At 34.9% G+C, this 19,397-nt stretch overlaps 1 protein-coding gene across 2 annotated transcripts in view; it reads left to right on the forward strand.

The window, feature by feature from the left end:
* The first annotated feature begins 1,216 nt into the window (after positions 1-1,216).
* The window catches only part of CC1H1orf185 (chromosome C1 C1orf185 homolog), a 35,660-nt gene continuing 17,479 nt past the window's right edge, over positions 1,217-19,397 (forward strand). Inside the window, exons 1-2 of one of the 2 annotated variants that reach the window (XM_003990089.6) lie at positions 1,217-1,267; positions 10,447-10,552. In XM_003990089.6, the coding sequence (XP_003990138.3) occupies positions 1,252-1,267; positions 10,447-10,552 (122 nt within the window). In that variant the 5' untranslated portion in view covers positions 1,217-1,251. The other variant, XM_045035807.1, reaches the window with a different exon arrangement.

Below are 19,397 nucleotides of genomic sequence, written 5' to 3' on the forward strand. Positions count from 1 at the left end.
TAGCATTGTGGTCAGAAAAGATGCATGGTATAACTTTGATTTTTTGAATTTTGAGACGTTTTGTGTCTGAATAAGTGATCTATTCTGGAGAATGTTCCATGTGAACTTGAAAAGTTCATGTGTATTCTGTTGCTGTAGGATGGAATGTTCTGAAAATATCTGTTAAATCTATCTGGTCTAGTGTGTCATTCAAAGCCACTGTTTCCTTGTTTATTTTCTGTTGGATAATCTGTCCATCTATGTAAGTGGGGTATTAAAGCCCCCTACCATTACTGTATTACTATAAATTATTTCCTTTATGTTTGTTATTAACTGTTTTTATGTATTTGGGTGTTTTCATGTTGGATGGGTAAATATTTATAATTGTTATATCTTCTTGTTGGGTTGTTCCATTTATTATTATATAGTGTCTTTCTTTGTCTCTTGTTATATTCTTTGTTTTAAGGTCTATTTTGTCCAATATAAGTATTGCTACTCTGGCTTTCTTTTGACACCCATTTGCATGATGACTGTTTCTCCACCCCCTCACTTTCAATTTTCAGGTGTCTTCCTGTCTGAAATGAGTCTTGTACGCAGCCTGTAGATGGGTCTTGTTTTTTTTTTTATACACTCTTTCACCCTATGTCTTTTGATTGGACCATTTAAATTTTTGGTAGATATGTATTTATTGCCATTTTGTTTTTTGTTTTATGATTGTTTCTATACATTTCCTTTATCTTCTCTTGCTATCTTCCATGTTTTGTTGGCTTTCTTTAGTGATATGCTTGGATTCCTTTCTCTCTCTCTCTCTCTCTCCCCCTCCTTCTCTCTCTCCCTCTCTCTTTTGCATATCTATTACTACCTTTTGATTTTGGGTTACCATCTGTATTGTTTTCTGTTTTCTATTTCATTGGTTTTCATTTTAGTTTTTAATATTTTTTCTTCTGTTCACATTAGGCTTAATCAACTCTACTTTAGTTTTTAAGTTTTTTCACACTTTTTTTTTAATATTGCAGTTTTTTGGTGTAAATTTTTCCCTAAGTTCTTTTTTCATGGCATCGCCCAAATCCTGATATGTTGTGTTTTGATTTTATTTGTGTTGAGTGTCCTATAAGTGTTAATTAGATCCATGGTAACACACGGCTCCAAAGTTCCCTGGGGATAATCTCCATCCCAGTCAAGCCTAAAAGGAGAAGGAGCATGGAGAAAGGTGATTGAGAGGTTTTTATGACATCACTTCCATTCAAATTCCATTGGTTAGAACTCCATCATATGGCTTCACCTAATGGTATGGGAAGCTAGGACACATAGTCTAGCTTTTTGCCTGGGAAGAAAAGGAAAATGTATTTGGACAAACAACCAGCAATCTCTTTCTATTTTCTGGAAGAGCTTGTATAAGATAAGAAATACTTGAATCATGGGTATACAGTAGAAATTGTAAAGTTATTGGGGCCTGCTGTTTTCTTTGGGGGAAATTTTGTAACTGCTGATTCGGTTTAATGGATACATGTTCATTTAGGTTTTCTATTACTTCTTGAGTCACTTTTTGTAAGTCACTTTTAGGTATATATAATTTTTATAAGTTTAAAAATAATTTGTTGAAAGTATTTTCTTATTTTAATCTCAGCTATACTTATAATTATGTTCTTTCTTCATTTTAAATATTGTTTACTTATGCCTTTTTATTTGGTTATTAATCTAGCTAGAGATTCATCAATCTTATTAATCTTTACCAAAAATCTTAATTTTTATTTCATTAGTTTTTGTTCTTTATTTATTTCCTTCCTCTGTGTTATTTGGGCTTATTTTGCTGGTCTTTTTCAACTTGTAATTTGAGGAATAAGCTCATTATTTTTCAGCTTTCTTTTCTAATATATGCATTTAGGGCCATACATTTCCCTTGAATTTGGTTCTAGCTTTGTTGCTACAAGTATTTGTACATATCATTATTGGTTATTTGTTTTTATTTTCAAACTTCCACTGATTTCTTTTTTAATGTGTGAGTTATTTACAGTGTGATTTTAAGTTTCCAGAAGTATGGGAGCTTTTCTCAGGGTATTTGTTAGGTTATTAATTTCAAAATTAATTGCATTATTTTCAGAGAATGTGGTATATGTAATAATGATTCTATAAAACTTGTTGAGTCTTGCTTCATGGCCTGGTGTATGCATGTGAAGCTTGAGATGTCTTCCTGTTTTTTATGTTATTAATTCCTTGCAACATTATCTCATTTACTTCTAATTCTAATCATGTGAGATAGATAGTATGACTCCCATTTTTCAGATAAGAACATTAAAAGCCAATCAGCAAAAGGAGTAATTTTTCCATATTCACAGACAGGTCTGGTTAGTTTTCTAACCACTCAGAGCAGACACCAACTGAAAAAGTCAGTATGGTCAGTTTTTTATACTGGTTGCATATGAGCCTTGCTTATATCTTATTATAGATTTTTAAAATTTCAGGGCAAGGATTCATTCTTATTTAAATGACTTTTTATCCCTCACTTGGTGTATGAAACAGTATTCTACATATAAATGGTGTTCAAAAGAGACTGAAAGCTGGCAAAACCCTAAAAGAGTATAATAAACAGGTAATTTGGGAATAACTCAAAAAATAAAACAGGATTTTTAGTTCTGGAATGATTGCAAAAAGTAATCTGAAAACACTCCTGGTACAAATACCTAGTAGTTTTGGGAAAAGATATAGATATAAGTATATATAGGTAACATCTATATCTATCTATATCCCTTAAATACCTCAAGACAGAATCTAAATCTAAATAGATATGTTAAAGGATATATATATATATATATATATATATATATGTTAAAGGATATATATATATATATATATATATATATATATATGCAGTTAAAGGATATACATATACATACCTATATATGCAGATTTATAGATATATAAAGATATATCCTTTATATCAATATATTTAGATGTATTTAGATATAGATAGATATGTTAAAGGATAGATGGGCTAAAGAAGAGAGACCTATAAAGGCAATAAAGGTTTAGACACATAAAGGGGAAGAAAACCAAGTGGATTTACTTTACTGATGCCAAGGCAAAAGAGAGAAAATGGCCACTAGTGGCCTTTTGATTTTTTGTGTTAATGGAGTTATTAATGCCTTGGAAATAGATGTGAAGAAGTAGAAATTCTCATTTTAAGAGTTTAGGCTGCAAATGGTAAGGAAAGGATCAATTGTATGGTGGAGGGTCTGCTGGGAGAGAGTTTTATTTATTTTAAGATAGAAGAATCATAACCTGATTTAAGACTTAATGTTCTTGCCTAGCTATCTCTTACTTGTTCTGTAAGATTCAGCTCAGGTGTTATCTCTAGAACAGTTTCTGCACTTGGTCAAACTGCTTCTGTTGATTTAGCACTGCCAAAACGTCATTATCATAGCACTTGGAATATTTTAATGAACATACCCATTTAAACGTCTTGTCTTCTCCAGATTATAAACTCCATTATCATGTGTTATTTATCTTTGAATCACCAATTCTTGGCAAAGGTTTGGCAATAGAAAGTTCTCAAGTAATGTTTAACTAAACTACGGAGCTTTTTAAAATTTACCCTACCTTTTTATAAATCTACCTGCATCCACATTTTGTACTTATTTCTTCTATTACAATACCTAGATAGTTTTTAACTGCAAATATTCCTTTTCACATGTATGGTCTTCCTACTAAACAACATACTTATTTTATCCATTTTTGTAATACTAGCATTTAGCACGGTGACTTTCATTCATTCATTGAATATTCAATCATTTCTGAGTAACCAGTCATTATTCTAAACTCTAAGAATACCATAGTAAGAAAGACTTATCTTCTGGTAGAGGAAGAGAGACAATAGACGATAAACCAGTAAGTAAAGAAAATTATTTATAATAGTTATTGTTAAAGACAAACAAGGTGATGTGATACAGTAACTGCTTAAAGTGAGGATTCCTTACTTTAGACAGGATACTTAAGAGCAGAATCAAGAAAGTAAAAATACTATGTTTGTATATAATGTTTCTTTAAAATATATATTGATTAAAACTTTAAAGTGAGAAAGAGATCGTAACGATCACAGAGTTCAGTCTTTTTGTTTTACGGATGGATTTAGAGAGAAAGTGTGACTTGTTGAAGGTATTAACAAATATGTAATGTGTCTTTCTCTTGGTAAAGTGGCTTGGAAACTTTTGGATTCTTTATACCTCACTGGTTTTTCCCTGAGATGTAAATGACCTGTTTAAATTAGGGAGTATGATGGTGTACCAATCACACCTATTTTCTTCCCTAATCGAGATTTGGGGTGGGGGGGGGTGGAGTAAAGAAGAGGGCAGAGATCTGCAAGAGGAGACAGTTAACTATCTCCTCTGACAGTTGGGCTATCATCACAGTGATAACAATAGAGAAGGTTCTACAAGGAGACGTGTAATATCAGGAATTACATAGGTGTCAAGAATTACATAGGAAGCTTCAAATTATTTTTCCTGATTTTTCTAAGATACTCATGGTAGAAAATATACACACACAGGTCTAGAGTGGAAAATTGTAACTATAAGCCCTTGCTCCAGGGATAACCAATGTTGATTGTTTTCCTTTTTTTTTTTTTTTACAAAATTGAGACTACATATATGTATGTGTATTATATATATATATATAATTATAAATATATAATTAATTATAATTATACACACACACACACACACACACACACACACCAGGAAAGTGAAAAGAAAAAGGAAAAGGACAAGGGATGACAAGCACCCATGTAATCTACTCAATGCATATTTTTTTGGGTCATATAAGCTTCAGATATATCATTTTTTAAAGAAATAAAACATTACAGATAAAGTCTATGTTCCATCCACAGTCCCATTCCCCTCATTCCCTCTCCAGAAACAGTAAATATCATGAATTTAATGTATTTTAATACTTCTATTATATTAATGTGCTTTAAAAATAGCATTATTATATGTTTTCTTTTAATGTGCGTACATGGAATCAGTACATAACTGGAATAATTGAATCCAAATTTATGGAAATTGCTTTTTCATTGAACATTATGTTTTTCAGTTCTATTCATGATGATACCTATATATCTATTCAAAGTTATAAGTGTTAGCCTTGATGAATTTTCACTGAACACACCTATATGACCAGCACCCAGCTCAAGAAACAGAATATTATCAGCATTCTTGAACTCCTCAGATAACTGTTTTTGAATTTTATGTTGGTCTTCTTTTGCCCAACATTATTTATGAAATTTATCTACTTTGTTGTGCATAGTTGTAGTTTTTTCTTTCCCGCTGTATAGAATATTAGCATCCATACTTAACTGGGTTTTTTTCTGACAAAATCGAAAGATATTCCATGTCTCTTCTCCACCTGATCTAGATAATAAAGGACCTTAGCAATTTTTAAATTACTATTGTTCCCTCGCTTAGCGGTTGTGTGCATTTAAGCAAGTCCCTTAAACTTATTGTGCCTCATCTGCTTCCTCATCTATAAAACAAAGAAATAACTATACTTAATTCAGAGTTGTTTGTGAGAATTAAATGAATTTAAATATATAATACATTGAACAATGCCTGGCATGTAGTATTTACTATATGAATATTAGATATTACTATTGTTGTTGTTATTGACAAAAGGATAGACAACATACATCAAGGGGAGAGAATAGAGAGTCTGCAAATTGACACTAATATAGCTATTTGATTTTTGACAATGGTACAAAGACAACTCAGTGAAAAAAGGATAGTCTTTTCAATAAACATATCCAAAGGGGGAGGGGGGAAGAGATTGACATATACTTTATGCAAAAAGTAATTCAAAATGAAGAATAAATTAAATGTAAAACATAAAACTATAACTCCTTTATAGGAAAATATAGGAGAAAATCTTTGTGGCCTCTTAGGCAAAGAGCTCTTAGATAGGACCCATAGTATAAGCCACACAAGCAAAAAGTTAATAAATTAGACATCACCAAAATGTAAAAGTTTTGTTCTGAGAAAGACACTCTTAAAATAATTGAAAAGATAAGCCATAGACTTGGAGAAAATATTTCCAAATCACATATCTGACCAAGGACTTGAAGAATTGTAAAAAATCAGCAAAGATTTGAGTCAATTATTCACTAAGGAAGATATATGGATGACAAATAAATGTGTGCAAAGATGCTCAACATCATTATTCACTAAGGAAATGCAAATTAAAACCACAGGGAGATACCACTGTACATCTATTAGAATACTTGAAATAAAACTAACACCAAGTGGTGGCAATGAATCAGAGCAAGTAGAACTGTCATATAATGCTGTTGGAGAAGCAAGATGGTACCGACACTTTGGACAGCAGTTTGGCAGTTTTTTATACATTTAAATGTATGGATTTATATATTTTTTAAAATGTTATTTTTGAGAAAGAGAGACAGGCAGACAGAGTGTGAGCAGGGTAGGGGCAGAGAGAGGGAGACAGAATCTGAAGCAGCCTCCAGACTCCGAGCTGTCAGCATAGAACCTGACACTGGGCTCAAACTCACAAACTGTGAGATCATGACCTGAGTGGAAGTTGGACACTTAACCGACTGAGCCCCTCAAGGGACCCCAATACATTTAAATATATACATGCTACATGACCCTACTGAAATAAAAACTTATGTTCAAACAAACACTTTTATGCAAATGTATAGTAGCTTTAATCTAACAACCCCAAACTGGAAACAACCAACTGTCTCTCAGCTGGGGAATAAACAAACCTGGTACATCCGTAAAATGGGATGTTACTCAGCAATAAAAAGAAATGAACTATTGATACATGCAGCAATGTGGGTGAATCTCAGATGCATTATGCTAAGTGAAAAAAAGCCAGACTCAAAAGGCCACATGCGGTATGATTCCATTTATATGAAATTCTGGAAAAGGCAAAAGTATAAGGATAGAGAATGGGGATTGAAAATAAACAATGGTTGCCAGCAATTGGTGCTTGACCACTAAGAGGCAGTATGAGGAAATTTGGGGAGGTGATGAAAGTGTCATGTAACTTGGTTATGGTGATGTGATTAAACACTCTTTGTATTTGTCAAAACGTATGGAACTACACACACACACACCAATAAATTTTAAAAATTTTAAAGTAAAATCCTTCTTAGGTTGTTGCTCCAGATACCTCTTCTCTGCTACTCTTCTATTCTTTTTTTCTTTTGGAACCCATATTACTTTTAAATATACACTCCTAATCTTTTCCAAGTCTCATAATTTCTTTATATTTTTCGTTTCTTTATGTAACTTGGCAAGTTTCTCAGTCTTATCTTTCATTTCATTAATTGTGTTCAAAGAAGACTTTATCATGAAATTTTTTAATTTTTCATTTTCCAAGATTCCTTCTTGGTCTTTTAAAAACTTTTTTAATGTTTATTTATTTCTGAGAGAGAGGGAGCGAACGCGCTCGAGGGGTTAGGGGCAGAGAGAGAGGGAGACACAGAATCCGAAGCAGGCTCCAGGTTCCATGCTGTCAGCTCAGAGCCCAATGTGAGCTCCAACTCATGAATCGCCAGATCATGACCTAAGCCAAAGTCAGAAGCTTAACCGACTGAGCCACCCAGGCACCCCCTTCTTAGGTCTTTTATTGGTGGTTCAGGACTCCATTCCCACAGAGATTTTGTTACTATAGGGTCATTCACAGTACCAAAGGATGGTTTGATCTAGGTCTTGTCTCAATGATTTTCTCTGTTTCTTCTAGCTAATTCTTGCTTCCAGATCTCAGTGCTTCACATGCTTGTGGTTTTAGCCTCTACTTATGTCTCTGTGTTGCTTTTCTTTCTTTCTTTCTTTTTTTTTTTTGTCTATACAAATTTTTATCTTTTTTTTTCAAAGTTTTATTTCTTTAAGTAATCGCTACACCCCTCGTAGGGCTCAAATTCATGACCCTGAAATAAAGAGTTGCATGCTCTTCCAACTGAGCCAGCCAGGCACCTCTAGAAATCTTTATCTTATATTTGAGTACAACTATTTCTTTTTCAATTTTTAAAAAATAGGCATTTTATCTGTCTTGCTTTTATCATTGAATGCTATCTGATATTTCCTCATACCACTGTGTCAATGATTCTCAACTGGGGGCAGTTTTGCCCCCAGAATACATTTGCCTGGAGACATCTTTAGTACAATGCACAGGACAATCCTTACAACACATTATCTGGTCCAAAAGATAATTAGTATTGAAGTTGAGAAACCCTGCACTAAATAATTAAAGAATATGATATTTTTCATACGTAACATCATCATAACATATTTAAGTGACTTCCTAATGTGCACTTAAAAGGGTTTTTTTTGTATTATAAGTATCACTTTTTGGTATAACTTTTTGGTACCATTAATTCCCAAATTTAGACATTTTTTGAACCCAAAGAAAACTAAGACTTGAGAGGCACCATCTTGGAAACTGGAAATTACTTAGGAAATAACAAAAGTATGGGAACAACAAAGTTTTTATCATGTCATATTTTTAGTGGAATTTATGATGTGTTCTCATATAAAGATCTTCATAAGTTTTATTTTACTTTTTAAAATTTTTATTTAAATTCCAGTTAGTTAACATACAGTGTAATATTAGTTTCAGGCATACAATTTAGTGATTCAAAACTTTCATCCAACACCCAGTGCTCATCACAAGCGCTCTCCTTAATCCCCATCATAACCCATCACCCTACTCACCTCTCTTCTGGTAACCATCAGTTTGTATTCTATAGTTTTACATTTTTAAAGCCTTTTTTCCCAGGTAACATGCAGTCAACCTTTGAGCAACATGGGTTGAACTGTGCAGGTCCACTTATAAGTTGATGATTTTTGATATAGTATAGGACTATCAGTGTATTTTCTCCTCATGATTTTCTTATTATTTTCTTTTCTCTAGCTTATTTATTGTAAGACTACAGTATGTAATACATACAACATACAAAATATGTGTTAATTGACTATACATTGGTAAGGCTTCCTGTCAATAGTAAGCTATTGTTTATATATTTATATATGTAAGTAGTTAAGTTTTGAGGGAGTCAAAAGTTATATATGGATTTGTGACTATGCAGAGGTTGGTGCCCCTGAACCTCATGTAGTTCAAGGGTCAACTTTACTTTTAAATTGTTTTAAGGCCCTTCATGTTGTATACAGCTTTCTGTGAAAGTTTCCCACAACTTGCTTTATTTTTAGGTATCAGATACCAGAATCTTAATAAATACTTGACCAACTGGACTATAATTGCATCTTGTATTCTTTAGTTTTAATTCTTTTCAATATATACCAGTATCAAGATGATTGGTAGTAGGGATAATAGGAAAAAAACAAAATAAAAACAAAAACAGAGGATTGGCTTTAATCTGCTGCCTAATCTCAATTCAGGTCCTTCTCTTATGTGGACCTCAATTTTATCATCTGTAAAATGAGAGAGTTATACCATATAATTCCAATAGGGTTTTCCAATTATAAACTTGCAAGTTTGTCTCCTGACCTCCTGATTAATGTCTTAACACTACACTGTGTACTATCTTTTGAAATACTATGTCATTTAATTTTACGTGGAGAATGAAGATATAGGCATGAAATAATCTTTTAGAATTTATTTGTATAGGTTTTTTAAACCCCTTAACCTATTTGTTATTTTATTATTATTTTATATTGTTTTTTATATATTGATTTACATTGCTATTATTTTATGTTGCTTTTATTTAACTTTTGGCCATCATCTTTTATTATTCCTAGGATAAAATGGAGATAAGACAAAGATTTCTAAAATAATTTGAAGTTTCTCACATTTGTTCTTTATTACCCCCATCTACTTTCTTGTAGTGATTGATAATACAAATTTTATTCTATTTTTTTATTTGAGAGAGAGTGTGTGTGTGTGAGCAGGGCGGAGGGGCAGAGGGAGAGAGAGAAAGAATCTCAAGCAGTCTCCATGCTCAGAATGGAGCCTGACACAGGGCTTAATCCCACAACCCTGGGATCATGACCTGAGCCCAATCCAAGAGTTGGGTACTCAACCTACTGAGCCACCCAGGTGCCCCAGATAATACAAATTTTAAAATGAAAAGTGTCTTATTTAGAGGACTGCAAAGAATGATACTGAAAAGATAACAAAAGATTCACAACTGGACTGGGAAAGGAGAAAGCTAGATAAGAAAAAAAGAGGTGATGGCTGTACAAAAACAAACAAAATTTAGGTATCAAATCCAAGCAGAGTCAAAGACATGTGCCCTGACCCTAATCATCATGAGGCCCTGTGTAAATCTCAAATTCAGAGTCTTGAAATTTGTTAGAATTGCACAGGACCCTAAAATTCAAGTCTCCCAACTTCCTGGTTAATGTCTTAATACTACACTTTGAAATACTTTGTTACATAATTTTACCTGGAGAATGAAGATATATGTATGAAATAATCTTTTATCATTTATTTGTATAGGTTTTTTAAACCCCTTAACCTATTTTCTGGCTGCTGGTGCTGTTACTTTGGGAATTGGTTTCTTTGCTTTGGCATCAGCTTTGTGGTTCCTGATTTGCAAACGAAGGTAAGGTTTATTAAATATTTAACTTCTTTCCCCTTAAAAATCCAATGAAAGACTTTTTCAAATGGTATTAAATAACTATGATAGTATAGATTCTATAATTTGAGGTTTGGTTACAGACTCTTTGATTGGGGAGGAAAATCTTTACATGTTTAAAATAGCCTGGAAAGAGAAGTCCTACTAGAATAATAGTATAAGTACTATCATAGCAGTCTTCATGCATTAAAATTTTAAGGAATAATGAGATATATTTTATTCTTTGGAAGACATGGGTTCAAATTATAAGGCTTGACACTAAAAATTTTTTTGATTTCTAATTTAGAAACATTTAACATTTCTAATGTTAAAAACATTACCAACATGGAAAAACTCTCTTTCTTTAGGAGATATTTAAGATAAGAGCTGACAGAATGCCCTGGTATAGTCTAAATATAGTCTTTTTCCAGAGACAGAAAACCCTAAAATTTGGTGGTTTTGAATATTTAGTTCAGTATTTGCTTTGTTTGATGCTTAAAAATGTAAATTTTAACATGTTCTTGCACATACTCTTCCAATATTTCCTATTTCAGAAAATTAATGCATATTATCTGTTCACTTGCACAGGTCAGAAAACTAGAAAATCTTCACTTATTCATTCTTTTAACAAATATTTATTGGGTGCCTGCCATTGTTCTAGGGACTGAGGATACAACTGTGAACAAGTCAGACAGGATTCCTGTTTCATAGGCTAGCAGTGCCATTGGGAGGAGACAGATAATGAAAAATAAAGCGGTCAAGGAATGTCTCTTCAAGTGAGTGGTATTTAATCTGAGATCTGAGTCAAAAGAAAGAGCCAGACATTTGAAGACTTTGTCAGAGAGCTTTCTAAGCTGAAGGGATAGCAAGTACACAAACCCCAAATGGTAATGTTCTTGGTATTGTTCAGTAAAGGGAAAGAAGGCTAGTGTGAATAGACTATACTGAGTGAGGGAAATAATGATGAGATTGAAGATGTAGATAAGGGTCAGATCAAATAGGATGTTGTAGGCTAGAAATGGAGTTTGATTTTATTTATTGTGCCATCATAAGGTTTTAAGCAGGGGGATAATATTATCAGCATAATAATGGCTAAAACTGAGTGCTTACTACATACTAGGCACTGTTCTAAGTGCTTTGTATGTGATCTCATTTAGACTTCATAACCACCCCATGAGGTAGCAGTAATATCATCCCCCTTTTAAGAACACTATAATGTCACCTATAGATGATTTACATTTTTGTAACACTCTTTAAAATTTTAGATATAATTTACATGAAATGAAGTACATAGATTTTAAATGTATGATGATGAATTTCAGCAAATATATTCCCATGTATTCACAGCCTCAGTCAAAATATACAAATTTCCATCACCCTGTAAATTTCCCTCATGCTCCTTTCCAGGCATCACTCCCCACCTCCCACCCAAAAGCAATCATTATCCTGATTTTTATTACCATAGGTTAATTTTGTCTAGTCTTGAATTTCATTCAAATAGAATCATAGAATCATATGGACTTTTTTATGTCTACTTTTTTTTCATTTAACATATTTTTGAGATTCATGCATGTTGTTGTATTTATGTGTATTCCATTCTTTTTACTAATGAGTAGTATTTCAGTGTATAAATATACCTCAGTTTACTTATTCTGTTAATGGACATTTGGGTCATTTCCAGTTTTTAGTTATTAGGAATAAGGCTGCTATGAACATTCTTGTATAAATATTTTTGTACATGTGTTTTCACTTCTCTTGGGTAAATACCTAAGAGTGGAATTGTTGGATCATATAGTTAACTTTATAGCAAATTGCTAAAGAGTTTTCCAAACTGGGTACTTACTCCAACCAGCAATGTATGAGAGTTCTGATTCATATTTTTAAAAGATTTTTCTTACTTCTCTGTGAAGCCTAAATTTTAATTGAGCAAGAGTGAAAGCAGAGAGCTTTAGGAAGCTATTTCATAGTTCAGGTCAGAGATGATAGTGTCTTGGACTAATATGGAAGTAAAGGATATGGAAAGAAGGGGTTGGATTGGGGATGTGTTTTGCAGGTAAAGTTAGCAGGGCTTGCTGATAGGTTGGATGAGGTAAGGAAAGATAAGTGAAATGACAGAATTAATGCTAACATCTACGTTTTTACCATGAGGAACTGAGTAGTTGATCATGTCATTTACTGAAATGAAAAGATTATTAGAAAGAGGAGCAGGCTGAGGGAATAGTGATAAACTAGGAATTACATCTTGGATATAAGTTTGAAAGTCTATTGGACATCCATTAGAAATGTCAAATCCTCAGATATACATGTAGGAACTTTAGGAGAGAAGTCAAGCCTGAATATATAGGGTATCAATTAATAGAGGGTATCTAAGTTTATAGAACTGGGTGAGACTAACCAGGGAGTGATTGCTGGAAGGGAAGAGAAGAACTTCGGACCGTGCCCTTCAGCCCACCAACATTTAGAAATCTAGCAAAACAATAGAAGAATCAATATTTAACCGGAAAAACAGAAAGGTACACTGTCAAGGAAGTCAAAATTAGGAAATGTTTCAAGGGTGCTGGGAAGATGACAGAGTAGGAAGATCCTAAGCATACCCCCATCCCATATTTACAGCTAGATATCACTCATATCTAAGTCAATAAACCAGAAAGAGATCCAAAGACTGGCAGAACAACCTCCCCAACTAAATGTGGAGACGCTGTATCAGAGAAACTAGGAAATGCAGAAACTGTGGTCAAGAGTTGCCCACAGGAGGGAGAGAGCTGTGGTCATGGAGAGGGGAAAATACCAGGAAGCCCACACAGGGAAAGCAAATCCCCATAAGTCTGGCTTTGAAAACCAACAGGGCTGAATTTTCTGAGATTGTACAACCAGCACAACTTGGAGCCTGGAGTTTTCAACGTCAGAGGGCAAGTGATAGCTGGGTGTCTGCCCTCAAAGCAACAACAGCCTGAGGAGAGGCAACATAGAAGCAACAGCTTGAAGAATGGGAGGGAGATCTGTTTCTACTGATTTCAGAGCTTATTGGGGGATTTCTCTGGGAACAAAGGAGTTGGCAGGTGCCATTTTCCTCCCCTGCCCCCAAACATAAACACAGAGCCATCTGGGAGGGGTGGCACTGCACAGGCACTTGCTACCTAACCTGCTAGTACTGTGCCCTGCCCAAGTTCTTCTGAAGACTCACCAACTCCAAGCTTGCTGTCTCAGCTCTGGACCCAGTGCAGCTTTTGTTAATGCTATGCACACTGCACCCACCCACTGCCTGTACATGCTGTGCTCCTGCAGCCACCACACGTTGGAGGGTCCAACTTAGGACCAGTAGCTCAGTGCAAATTTTGCTAACATCACATGTGCCCCACCCAGCTGCCAAGCACTCCCCACCCCCGCTTTGGCTGCCACCACTACACCCTCCCACTAGGCTGTGGGAGGTTCAGCCTAGGACTAAGGGTTGGGTACAAATTTTGCTAACACCACCGCCCTGCCCCCGCGTCCTTCTGCTGTCACACCCCCAGAGCTGGCCTACCTGGACCTCACTAACATTGCAGAGAGCAAGCACAGCCCACAATAGGCAAAAAGTCAGGGCAGACATCTGGACTGAAATGAAAAGTGACTCAGACACAATAGCAGGATGCAGGCAACACACATAGGAGACTCCTCTGAAGAGCCAGGTTCTGGTGAACAGGGAATACTGCACTGTGGGACACTACAGGACCTCTTCTTCATAAAGCCACTACTTTCAAGAGCAGAAGACACAGCTGACTCCTAACACATAAGAAACAGACACAGAAGGTTAGGCAAAATGAGGAGACAGAGAAATATGTCTCAAATGAAAAAACAAAACAAAATCACAGCAGGAAGTTTAAGTGAAAGAGAAATAAATCATATGCCTGATACAAAATTTAAAGTAATGAACTTAAGATAGTCACTGGACTTCAGAAAATGGTGAAGACACCAGTGAAAACCTTGAAAAAAGGATAAAAAATAATATATCAGAGATGAAGAACAGAATAAATGAAACTAAAAATATAATAGATGGAATAAATAGTAGGCTACAGGAAGCAGAGGAACATATCAGTGATGTGGAGGATAGAATAAAGGAAAGTAATCAAGCTGAACAGGTGAGAGACAAATACTGCATGATGAGAATAGACATTGCCTCCCAGCCTTTGGGCTAAGATAAAGTGAAGAACAGACTTATATAACTCAGTGGCTCCATCAAGCATAATTACATTCATATTAGAAGGACCCCAGAAGAAGAAGGAGAAAGGGGAGGGGGGGACAAAAATGTATTTGAAGAAATAATATCTGAAAACTTCCTAAATCTGGGGAGGGAAACAGAGATCCAAATACAGGAGGCACAGAGATCCCCTAACAAATTCAACCCAAGAAGGTCCACACCAAGACACATAGTAATTAAAATGTCAAAAAAAAAGTGATAAAGAATGTTAAAGTTGCAAGAGAAAAGAAGATAGCTACTTACAAAGGAAACCCCATTAAGCTATAAGCTGATTTTTCAGCAGAAACTTTGCAGGCCAGAAGGGATTGACATGATGTATTCAAAGTGCTCAAAGGGAAAAATTTGCAGCCAAGAATACTCTATCCAGCATGGCTATCACTCAGAATAGAAGGAGAGATAGTTTCCCAGACAAACAAAAGTCAAAAGAACTCATGATCACTATACCAGCCCTACAAGAAATGTTAAAAGAATGGAAAAGCGAAAAGCATAAGTAAGAATAAGAAACATAGGAATCACAAAATAAAAGGGTGTAAAAATGATACCAAATATCTGAAGCATGGAGGGGAGAGGAGTAAAGAATGAGTTAAAAAATAAGTGAAAATCAGCTAAATATGGACTGCTATATGCAAAAGATGTTATATATAAATCTAATGGTAACCAAAAGTCAAAAAACAGTAATAGAAACACAATAAATGAAGAGTAAGGAACCTAAGTATATCACTAAAAAAAGCCCAGCAAACCATGAAGGAGAGAAAAAAAGAAAGGATCAGATAAAAACTACAAAACAACCACAAAACAAGTAACAAAATGGCAATAAATACATATCTATCAGTGATTACTTTGAATATAAAACTTCCAGTCAAAATAAATATGGTGAAAGAATGGATAAAAAAAACAAGACCCATCTATAGGCTGCCTACCAAGACTCATTTCAGACTGAAAGACACCTGAAGATTGAAAGGGGATGGAGAAACAGTCATCATGCAAATGGATGTCAAAAGAAAGCCAGAGTAGCAATACTTATATCAGACAAAATGACTTTAAAACAAAGTCTGTAATAAGAAACAAAGAAAGACACTATATACTAAGAGAGGGAAAATCCAACAAGAAGGTAGAACAATTGTAAATATTTACGCACCCAACATGGAAACATCCAAATACATAAAACAGTTAATAACAAACATAAAGGAAATGATCAATAGTAATATAATAATATTAGGAGACTTTGACACATGACTTTCATCAATGGACAGATCATCCAAACAGAAAATCAATAAGGAAACTGACAGAATGATACACTGGACCAGTTGGATTTAACAGGTATATTCAGAACATTCCATCCTAAAACAGCAGAATACACATTCTTTTTAAGTGCACATGGAACATTCTCTAGAATAGATCACATATTAAGACATAAAACAAGCCTCAACAAATTCAAAAAGATTGAAGTCACACCATGCATCTTTTCTGACCACAACACTATGAAATTAGAAATAAACCACAAAGAAAAAAAGTCTGGAAAGACCACAAATACATGGAGATTAAATAACATGCTACTAAACAATGAATGGGTCAACAAATCAAAGAAATAAAAAGTACACAGAAACAAATGAAAATGAAAACACAGAATTCCTAGATCTTTGGGATGCAGCAGAAGTGATTGTAAGAGGGAAGTTTAGAGCAATATAGGTCTACATTATGAGGCAAGAAAAATCCCAAATAAACAACCTAACCCACACGTAAAAGGCTAGAAAAAGAACAACAAACAAAACTAAAACCAATAGAAGGAAGGAAATAATAATAAAGATTAGAACAAAGGTAAATGATATAGAAACTAAAAAACAAACAAACAAAAAAACAAAACAGAACAATAGAACAGATCAATGAAACGAGGAGCTGGTTCTTTGAAAAGTTCAATAAAATTGATGAACCCTTAGTGAGACTCATCTAAAATATAAAGAAATAAAAGAAAGAAAGGACTCAAAATCACCAATGAAAGAGGAGAAATAATAACCAACACCCCAGAAACACAAATAATTTAAAGAGAGTATTGGGGCACCTGGGTGGCTCAGTTGGTTAAGTGTCTTACTTTGGCTCAGGTCATGATCTTGCAGTTTGTGGGTTTGAGCTCTGCGTTGGGCTCTGTGCTGACAGCTCAGAGCCTGAAACCTACTTTGGATTCTGTGTGTCCCTCTCTCTCTACCCCTCCCCCGCTCACGCTCTGTCTCTCTCTCTCTCTCAAAAATAAAATATACATTTAAAAATTTTAAAAATTCTGAGAATATTATGAAAAACCATATGCCAACAAATTAGAAAACCTGGAAGAAATGGATAAATTCCTAGAAACATAACCCACCAAAACTGAAGCACAAAGAAACAGAAAATTTGAACAGACCTATTACCAGTAAGGTGATTGAATCAGTAATCAAAAAACTCCCAAAAACAATAGTCCAGGACCAGACTAGTTCACAGGTGAATCCTACCAAACACTGAAAGAAGAGTTAATAACCTGTTCTACTCAAACTATTCTAAAACATAGAAGAAGGAAAACGTCCACATTCATTCTATGAAGCCAGCATTATCCTAATACCAAAACCAAATAAAGACACCACCAAAAAAAAAAAAAAAAAAAAAAAAAAAAAGGAGAACTACAGGCCAATCTCCCTAATGAACATAAATGTAAAAATCCTCAACAAACAGAATCCAACAATACATTAAAACAGTCATTCACACCACGACCAAGTGGGATTTATTCCTGAGATGCAAATGTTGTTCACTATTTGCAAAATAATCAACACGATACATCCCATCAACAAAAGAAAGGATAAAAACTGTGTGATCATCTCAATAGACACAGAAAAAGCACTTGACAAACAACATGATAAAAACCCTCAAAAAAATATGTTTAGAGGGAACATACCTCAACCTAATAAAGACCATATATGAAAAATACACAGCTAACATCATCCTCAATGGGGGAAAACAGTTTTCCTTCTAAGATCAGGAACAAGATAAGGATTCCATTCTCATCTCTTTTATTCAACATGGTATTGGAAGTCCTTGCCTTGGTAATTAGACAACAAAAAGAAATAAAAGGCATCCAGATTGGTAAGAAAGAAGTAAAACTGTAAGTATTTTCAGATGACACGATACTATATATAGAAAACCCTAAAGACTTTGCAAAAAACAACTACAAAAACTGATAAATGAATTTAGTAAAGTCACAGGATACAAAATCAATGTACAGAAATCTGTTGCATTTTTTAAATGTTTATTTTTGGGAGACAGAACGCGCAAGTGGGGGAGAGGCTGAGAGACAGGGGGACAGAGGATCTGAAGTGGGCTCTGCACTGACAGCAGAGAGCCCAATGCAGGATTGAACTCATGAACTATGAGATCATGACCTGAGCCGAAGTTGGATGCTTAACCAATTGAGCCATCCAGGCGCCCCTGTTGCATTTTTATACACTAGGAATGAAGCAGCAGAAAGTCAAATTAAGAAAACAATCCCGTTTATCATTACATCAAAAATCATAAGATACCTAGGGGTGCCTGGGTGGCTCAGTTAGTTAAGTGTCCAACTTTGGCACAGGTCATGATCTCACAGTTCGTGAGTTTGAGCCCGCATCAGGCTCTGTGCTAACAGCTCGGAGCCTGGAGCCTACTTTGGATTCTGTGTCTCCCTCTTCTCTCCCCACTCGCACTCTGTCCCTCTCTCAAAAATAAATAAGCATTAAAAAAAGATACCTAGGAATAAACTTAACCAAGGAAATGAAACACTTGTACTCTGAAAACTATAAATCATTGATGGAATTAAAGATTAAATTAAAGATGACAAAGGGGCACTTGGGTGGCTCAGTAAGTTAAGTGTCTAACTCCAGCTCAGGTCGTGATCTCATGGTTCCTGAGTTTGAGCACTGCATCAGGCTCTGTGCTGACAGCGTGGAGCCTAGAGCCTACTTTGGATTCTGTGTCTCCCTCTCTTCCTGTCCCTCCCCCGCTAGCACTCTGTCTATCTCTTAAAAATAAAGAAACATTTAGAAAAATAAAAAAAAATTAAAGATGACACAAAAATGGAAAGACATTCCATGCTCATCGATTGGAAGAACAATTGTTAAAATGCCAATACTACCCAAAACAATCTACAGACTTAATTCAATTCCTATCAAAATACCAACAACATTTTTCACAGAACTAGAACAAAAAATCATAAAATTTATATGGAACCATGAAAGACCCTGAATAGCCAAAGCAATTTTGAAAAAGAAAAGCAGGGGCGCCTGGGTGGCGCAGTCGGTTAAGTGTCCGACTTCAGCCAGGTCACGATCTCGCGGTCCGTGAGTTCGAGCCCCGTGTCAGGCTCTGGGCTGATGGCTCAGAGCCTGGAGCCTGTTTCTGATTCTGTGTCTCCCTCTCTCTCTGCCCCTCCCCCGTTCATGCTCTGTCTCTCTCTGTCCCCCCCAAAAAATAATAAACGTTGAAAAAAAATTTAGAAAAAGAAAAGCAAAGCTGGAGGTATCACAATTCTAGAATTCAACTTATATTACCAAAATGCAGTAATCAAAATGGTATGGTATTAGCATAAAAATAGACACA

The sequence above is a fragment of the Felis catus genome, chromosome C1 (genome assembly GCF_018350175.1).
Source record: "Felis catus isolate Fca126 chromosome C1, F.catus_Fca126_mat1.0, whole genome shotgun sequence".
In the NCBI taxonomy this organism is placed as follows: Eukaryota; Metazoa; Chordata; class Mammalia; order Carnivora; family Felidae; genus Felis; species Felis catus.